The 8103-nt window shown below is 41.1% G+C and overlaps 1 protein-coding gene across 2 annotated transcripts in view; it reads left to right on the top strand.

The window, feature by feature from the left end:
- The window catches only part of LOC139384849 (tubulin polymerization-promoting protein family member 3-like), a 23555-nt gene extending 23408 nt beyond the window's left edge, over window positions 1–147 (top strand). Inside the window, exon 4 of one of the 2 annotated variants that reach the window (XM_071129746.1) lies at window positions 1–147. This exon is cut by the window's left edge and continues 116 nt beyond it. In XM_071129746.1, coding sequence (XP_070985847.1) covers window positions 1–76 — 76 coding nt within the window. In that variant the 3' untranslated portion in view covers window positions 77–147. The other variant, XM_071129745.1, reaches the window with a different exon arrangement.
- The last annotated feature ends 7956 nt before the right edge of the window (window positions 148–8103 follow it).

Below are 8103 nucleotides of genomic sequence, written 5' to 3'. Positions count from 1 at the left end.
GCTGGTGGAGGAAACGGGATACGTCGGCTCCTACAAGAACGCCGGAACCTACGAGGAGAAAACCAAGGCTAAGTAGACCACCGGGCCAGGCGTGGTGGTCAACAGGCCCAGTAGACCACCGGGCCAGGCGGGGTGGGCAACAGGCCCAGTAGACCACCGGGCCAGGCGGGGTGGTCAACAGGCCCAGTAGACCACCGGGCCAGGCGGTGTGGTCAACAGGTCCAGTAGACGACCGGGCCAGGCGGTGTGGTCAACAGGTCCAGTAGACCACCGGGCCAGGCGGTGTGGTCAACAGGCCCAGTAGACCACCGGGCCAGGCGGGGTGGTCAACAGGTCCAGTAGACCACCGGGCCAGGCGGGGTGGTCAACAGGCCCAGTAGACCACCGGGCCAGGCGGTGTGGTCAACAGGTCCAGTAAACCACCGGGCCAGGCGGTGTGGTCAACAGGCCCAGTAGACCACCGGGCCAGGCGGTGTGGTCAACAGGTCCAGTAGACCACCGGGCCAGGCGGGGTGGTCAACAGGTCCAGTAGACCACCGGGCCAGGCGGGGTGGTCAACAGGTCCAGTAGACCACCGGGCCAGGCGGTGTGGTCAACAGGCCCAGTAGACCACCGGGCCAGGCGGTGTGGTCAACAGGCCCACAACATGAGATGTATCCCAAATTACATCCTACTCTATATAGTGCACTATTTTGACCAGAGCGCCATGGGTCCTGGTCTAAAGTAGTGCACTATAGAGGGAATAGGGTGCCATAGGGCTCTGGTATAAAGTAGTGCACTATATAGGGAATAGAGTGCCATTTGAGACGCTTCCAGGGTCACTATCCCCTAAGCCCCCCCCCCCTTACATTCGGGACCAAACCCTGAACCCAGAACTCTGACCCCTAACCACAGGCTTAACCCCAGGCCCTGTCGACAGAGGCTGTCCTCTCTTATCTTTGATATGTTCTGAGGGGGTGTGTGTGTGTGTGTTGTCATTGGGGATGATGAGAGAGAGAACATGCTTTTTACTCTTATTATAGCTATGGAGGTCGTGAGGTGATCTCCTTCAACAGAGATATGACCGATAGACAGGTCGTGAGGTGATCTCCTTCAACAGAGATATGACCGATAGACAGGTCGTGAGGCGATCTCCTTCAACAGAGATATGACCGATAGACAGGTCGTGAGGCGATCTCCTTCAACAGAGATATGACCGATAGACAGGTTGTGAGGTGATCTCCTTCAACAGAGATTTGTCTGATGTGTGTTTACAGATGACTAGATCAGAATGCTCTGTTCATTGTCAAACCTGGCCTGCCCTGAGACTGTACATAGACCTGTGATATACCATACCTTCACCTTGCTTTGGTTTTAACATGTTGAGTTGCACTGTGAAATACTGATGCAAGAGTTGCTCTGGAATTGAATGAAACATCCACTGTAAAGGCAAACGTCAGCACCAAGACCGTGATTGGTCAAAACACATACTGGTCAAATAATCTGACATGGTGCCGTGTTTCCATAGGCTTCAAACCATGAATGTCCTCTTTGAATTGAGTTCACTTTCTTACCGTATATTTCATCTTTCTTACCGTATAATTCATCTCTCAAACTCAATCGTTTCAGGGTTTCGTCTTTAAGACTCGTTTTAGAACTAGCTAGCTTTTTATTCCGAGACTATTTCTTTAAACGTTTGTTGCTTTTCAAAACGTTTCAATTTATTTTCTCTCTTTTGGTTCTTTTTGATTTGTTTGTTTGATTGTTTGTTTTAGTGTTGTAGGAACTGGACAATGGCTGCATTGAAGGGGAAATTGTTGTATTAAAAAATGAGAATAAAGTGGTTGTCTTTAGTTTGTGGTTTCTTTCATTCTGATTCTGAGTGGTATTTATAAACGTCATTACTCAGTGAGCGAATCATCATCTACCAAACCAGGAAGTGACCAATGGCATGTCCTTTAGCCACAGGCTTTTTCATGTTTAAAAAATATAGTATTCCCTTAATAAACAGGTAACTAGCCTGTGTTAAACTGTATTCTAATAAACAGGTAACTAGCCTGTATTAAACTGTATTCTAATAAACAGGTAACTAGCCTGTGTTAAACTGTATTCTAATAAACAGGTAACTAGCCTGTGTTAAACTGTATTCCCTTAATAAACAGGTAACTAGCCTGTATTAAACTGTATTCTAATAAACAGGTAACTAGCCTGTATTAAACTGTACTCCCCTAATAAACAGATAACTAGCCTGTGTTAAACTGTATTCTAATAAACAGGTAACTAGCCTGTATTAAAATGTATTCTAATAAACAGGTAACTAGCCTGTGTTAAACTGTATTCTAATAAACAGGTAACTAGCCTGTGTTAAACTGTATTCTAATAAACAGGTAACTAGCCTGTGTTAAACTGTATTCCCCTAATAAACAGGTAACTAGCCTGTGTTAAACTGTATTCTAATAAACAGGTAACTAGCCTGTGTTAAACTGTATTCTAATAAACAGGTAACTAGCCTGTGTTAAACTGTATTCTAATAAACAGGTAACTAGCCTGTGTTAAACTGTATTCTCCTAATAAACAGGTAACTAGCCTGTGTTAAACTGTATTCTAATAAACAGGTAACTAGCCTGTGTTAAACTGTATTCTAATAAACAGGTAACTAGCCTGTGTTAAACTGTATTCTCCTAATAAACAGGTAACTAGCCTGTATTAAACTGCATTCTCCTAATAAACAGGTAACTAGCCTGTGTTAAACTGTATTCTCCTAATAAACAGGTAACTAGCCTGTATTAAACTGTATTCTCCGAATAAACAGGTAACTAGCCTGTGTTAAACTGTATTCCCCTAATAAACAGGTAACTAGCCTGTGTTAAACTGTATTCTAATAAACAGGTAACTAGCCTGTGTTAAACTGTATTCCCCTAATAAACAGGTAACTAGCCTGTGTTAAACTCTATTCTAATAAACAGGTAACTAGCCTGTGTTAAACTGTATTCTCCTAATAAACAGGTAACTAGCCTGTGTTAAACTGTATTCTAATAAACAGGTAACTAGCCTGTGTTAAACTGTATTCTAATAAACAGGTAACTAGCCTGTGTTAAACTGTATTCTAATAAACAGGTAACTAGCCTGTGTTAAACTGTATTCTAATAAAAAGGTAACTAGCCTGTGTTAAACTGTATTCTAATAAACAGGTAACTAGCCTGTGTTAAACTGTATTCTAATAAACAGGTAACTAGCCTGTGTTAAACTGTATTCTAATAAACAGGTAACTAGCCTGTATTAAACTGTATTCTAATAAACTGTATTCTAATAAACAGGTAACTAGCCTGTGTTAAACTGTATTCTAATAAACAGGTAACTAGCCTGTGTTAAACTGTATTCTAATAAACAGGTAACTAGCCTGTATTAAACTGTATTTCCCTAATAAACAGGTAACTAGCCTGTGTTAAACTGTATTCTAATAAACAGGTAACTAGCCTGTATTAAACTGTATTCTAATAAACAGGTAACTAGCCTGTGTTAAACTATATTCTAATAAACAGGTAACTAGCCTGTGTTAAACTGTATTCTAATAAACAGGTAACTAGCCTGTGTTACACTGTATTCTAATAAACAGGTAACTAGCCTGTGTTAAACTGTATTCCCCTAATAAACAGGTAACTAGCCTGTGTTAAACTGTATTCTAATAAACAGGTAACTAGCCTGTGTTAAACTGTATTCTAATAAACAGGTAACTAGCCTGTGTTAAACTGTATTCTAATAAACAGGTAACTAGCCTGTGTTAAACTGTATTCTAATAAACAGGTAACTAGCCTGTGTTAAACTGTATTCTAATAAACAGGTAACTAGCCTGTGTTAAACTGTATTCTCCTAATAAACAGGTAACTAGCCTGTGTTAAACTGTATTCTAATAAACAGGTAACTAGCCTGTGTTAAACTGTATTCTAATAAACAGGTAACTAGCCTGTGTTAAACTGTATTCTAATAAACAGGTAACTAGCCTGTGTTAAACTGTATTCTAATAAACAGGTAACTAGCCTGTGTTAAACTGTATTCTCCTAATAAACAGGTAACTAGCCTGTGTTAAACTGTATTCTAATAAACAGGTAACTAGCCTGTATTAAACTGTATTCTAATAAACAGGTAACTAGCCTGTATTAAACTGTATTCCCCTAATAAACAGGTAACTAGCCTGTATTAAACTGTATTCTCCTAATAAACAGGTAACTAGCCTGTATTAAACTGTATTCTCCTAATAAACAGGTAACTAGCCTGTGTTAAACTGTATTCTCCTAATAAACAGGTAACTAGCCTGTATTAAACTGTATTCTAATAAACAGGTAACTAGCCTGTATTAAACTGTATTCCCCTAATAAACAGGTAACTAGCCTGTGTTAAACTGTATTCTAATAAACAGGTAACTAGCCTGTGTTAAACTGTATTCTCCTAATAAACAGGTAACTAGCCTGTGTTAAACTGTATTCTCCTAATAAACAGGTAACTAGCCTGTATTAAACTGTATTCTCCTAATAAACAGGTAACTAGCCTGTGTTAAACTGTATTCTCCTAATAAACAGGTAACTAGCCTGTGTTAAACTATATTCTAATAAACAGGTAACTAGCCTGTGTTAAACTGTATTCTCCTAATAAACAGGTAACTAGCCTGTGTTAAACTGTATTCTAATAAACAGGTAACTAGCCTGTATTAAACTGTATTCTAATAAACAGGTAACTAGCCTGTGTTAAACTGTATTCTAATAAACAGGTAACTAGCCTGTATTAAACTGTATTCTAATAAACAGGTAACTAGCCTGTGTTAAACTGTATTCTCCTAATAAACAGGTAACTAGCCTGTGTTAAACTGTATTCTCCTAATAAACAGGTAACTAGCCTGTGTTAAACTGTATTCTAATAAACAGGTAACTAGCCTGTGTTAAACTGTATTCTAATAAACAGGTAACTAGCCTGTGTTAAACTGTATTCTCCTAATAAACAGGTAACTAGCCTGTGTTAAACTGTATTCCCCTAATAAACAGGTAACTAGCCTGTGTTAAACTGTATTCTAATAAACAGGTAACTAGCCTGTATTAAACTGTATTCTAATAAACAGGTAACTAGCCTGTATTAAACTGTATTCTAATAAACAGGTAACTAGCCTGTATTAAACTGTATTCTAATAAACAGGTAATTAGCCTGTGTTAAACTGTATTCTCCTAATAAACAGGTAACTAGCCTGTATTAAACTGTATTCTAATAAACAGGTAACTAGCCTGTGTTAAACTGTATTCTAATAAACAGGTAACTAGCCATTGTTAAACTGTATTCTAATAAACAGGTAACTAGCCTACATTTCTAATGCACTGGTCTGACTGTGTGGTGTGAAGGCACAAACATGAAACATGTCTAATACACTGACTAATCACTAAGACATCAGACTGAAAGTCACAGACTTTTCCACAGATTCCTTCACTTGAAGAACACGGAATCACAGATGAATCCTCTCTCCTCTGCTTTTGGTCATGTGACATTTAAAGGGCCAATCAAGCAAGTCCTTGGGTATTGGCTGCTGTCCAGTCTATGTGTATATCCCAAATGGCACCTTATTCTCTACATAGTGCACTACTTTTGACCAGAGCCCTATTCCCTACTGATGTTGGATTTTAATTTGATCGCTCTTTTGTTGCTGAGATGAGCTTTGTGATTTACATAAATTCACTGAAAACCCTCACTAACACGGTTATATTAACAGTATTGCACTTTTCATGTAGCCTACTTTTGTCCAGCTAAATGCCTAACAACTAATCAAGCAACATTATGGACTAAACATTAAAAATCCTGTTGCTGCAGGATTATTTTGCTGTGACAATACTGGTCAAATTAAGATCCTACAGATCTGTACATAGTGCACTACTTATGACCAGAGCCCAGGACTAGTAGTACACTATACAGGGGAAAAGGGTGCCATTTGGTTGACATGGCTGTAGTGTGGTCGCCCTGCACTCAATAGGAGCTGCCCCCCCCCCCCCCCCCCTCGGCTGTTACCGTGGTAACAGCGGGAGGGGAAGGGGAGAATCTGGTCGTAATGTTTTTGCGTTCCGTTTCACGCAGTGCCGCCTCGTTGCCTCCTCGTCAATGTGACATTTTCAACACAGCACTGACACATCTGGAGCGCACTGAGCTGGCCTCCGTTGCAAACAGCACCCTATTCCACTTATAGTGCACTCCTTTTGACCAGGGCCAATAGGGGAATAGGGTGTCAGGGCAGAAGTATCAAGTACACTCTCAGAGTTAGTCGTAACTGGAGGAAACCTGGAGATCCTCAAGGAATGATTTCTAGTCAGCGGTTCATAGTGGCGCCTTCGGTTACCGTGGTAACAGCCATGTACAGCAACGGAGTGGGGGCGTGGCTTAGGAGGGGCGTGGCATTAAGATATATATATATTATTTTGGGGGCCAACCGTTAAAAGTAAACGTCATTCCTGTTCATCTGTTCTGTTGTAATTGTCATCACATGGTAAGGCTGCACACTGACAGTTTTGGTCGATGAGTTCCTCACGAACTTAAAGCAAATCCCAAAGATGGAAGGGTTACCATTTTTATTTCTGTATGTATAATCAGCAATGTTAATATTATTCTTATTATTCTTTTAGAAATATATAATAGGGGTAAATATTCAAGGAAGGTTTTAATTTGCAGCGAACATACTTAACATGAGGAACGAGGAGGACGTTTATGTTAACGGGTAGTGATGTTAAGTTTCGTACCGGAGCTCCGAGACATACAGTGGGGCAAAAAAGTATTTAGTCAGCCACCAAGTGTGCAAGTTCTCCCACTTAAAAAGATGAGAGAGGCCTGTAATTTTCATCATAGGTACACTTCAACTATGACAGACAAAATGAGAGAAAAAAAATCCAGAAAATCACATTGTAGGATTTGTAATTAATTTATTTGCAAATTATGGTGGAAAATAAGTATTTGGTCACCTACAAACAAGCAAGATTTCTGGCTCTCACAGACCTGTAACTTCTTCTTTAAGAGGCTCCTCTGTCCTCCACTCGTTACCTGTATTAATGACACCTGTTTGAACTTGTAATCAGTATAAAAGACACCTGTCCACAACCTCAAACAGTCACACTCCAAACTCCGCTATGGCCAAGACCAAAGAGCTGTCAAAGGACACCAGAAACAAAATTGTAGACCTGCACCAGGCTGGGAAGACTGAATCTGCAATAGGTAAGCAGCTTGGTTTAGATGGGTAGAAGTAGTGAACTATATAGAGGGAATAGAGTCAACCTAGTGAACTATATTGAGGGAATAGGGTGCCAGGGTAGAAGTAGTGAACTATATAGAGGGAATAGGGTGAACCTAGTGAACTATATAGAGGGAATAGGGTGCCAGGGTAGAAGTAGTGTACTATATAGAGGGAATAGGGTGAACCTAGTGAACTATATAGAGGGAATAGGGTGCCAGGGTAGAAGTATTGAACTATATAGAGGGAATAGGGTACCAGGGTAGAAGTAGTGAACTATATAGAGGGAATAGGGTGAACCTAGTGAACTATATAGAGGGAATAGGGTGCCATTTCAGACCATCTACTGCCTTCACCCCAGCCATTTGGGACACACACCCTATTAAGTGTTGTCTTGAACACAGAGTTAGACAGCAGAACAGCCAGTCACCCCTCCCCCCTACACACACTCCCTCCCCAGCAGTACACTCTGTCCGTGTCCAGAAACAGGGAACAGGAAGCCCACGCGGGTCCCTTGTTGTCATGGCAGCACAAGTGTACACAAAATAACACTTCAACACCTGGCTCCAATGGTCTCTCTCTCTCTCTCGCTACTTCCCTCCCCTCTTTCTCTATTTATCTCTCTCTCTCTAATTCTCTCTCTCTCACCCTCCTCCCTCTCTATCACACTCTCTCTCTCTCTCCCCCTCCTTCCTCCCTCTCTATTGCTCTTTCCCCCTCTCTCTCTCTCACCCTCCCCTTCTCACCCTCCTCTCTCTCACCCTCGTACCCCTCTCTCTCACCCTCCTCCCCCCACTCTCTCTCTCTCTCTCTCTCTCTCTCTCTCTCTCTCTTCTCTCTCTCTCTCTCTCCCCCTCCTCCCTCCTTCTCTATTG

This window comes from Oncorhynchus clarkii, chromosome 26, assembly GCF_045791955.1.
Source record: "Oncorhynchus clarkii lewisi isolate Uvic-CL-2024 chromosome 26, UVic_Ocla_1.0, whole genome shotgun sequence".
Taxonomy (NCBI): Eukaryota; Metazoa; Chordata; class Actinopteri; order Salmoniformes; family Salmonidae; genus Oncorhynchus; species Oncorhynchus clarkii.
The sequence above is the reverse complement of the archived record's forward strand: the minus strand, read 5'-3'. Positions and strand labels throughout refer to the sequence as shown.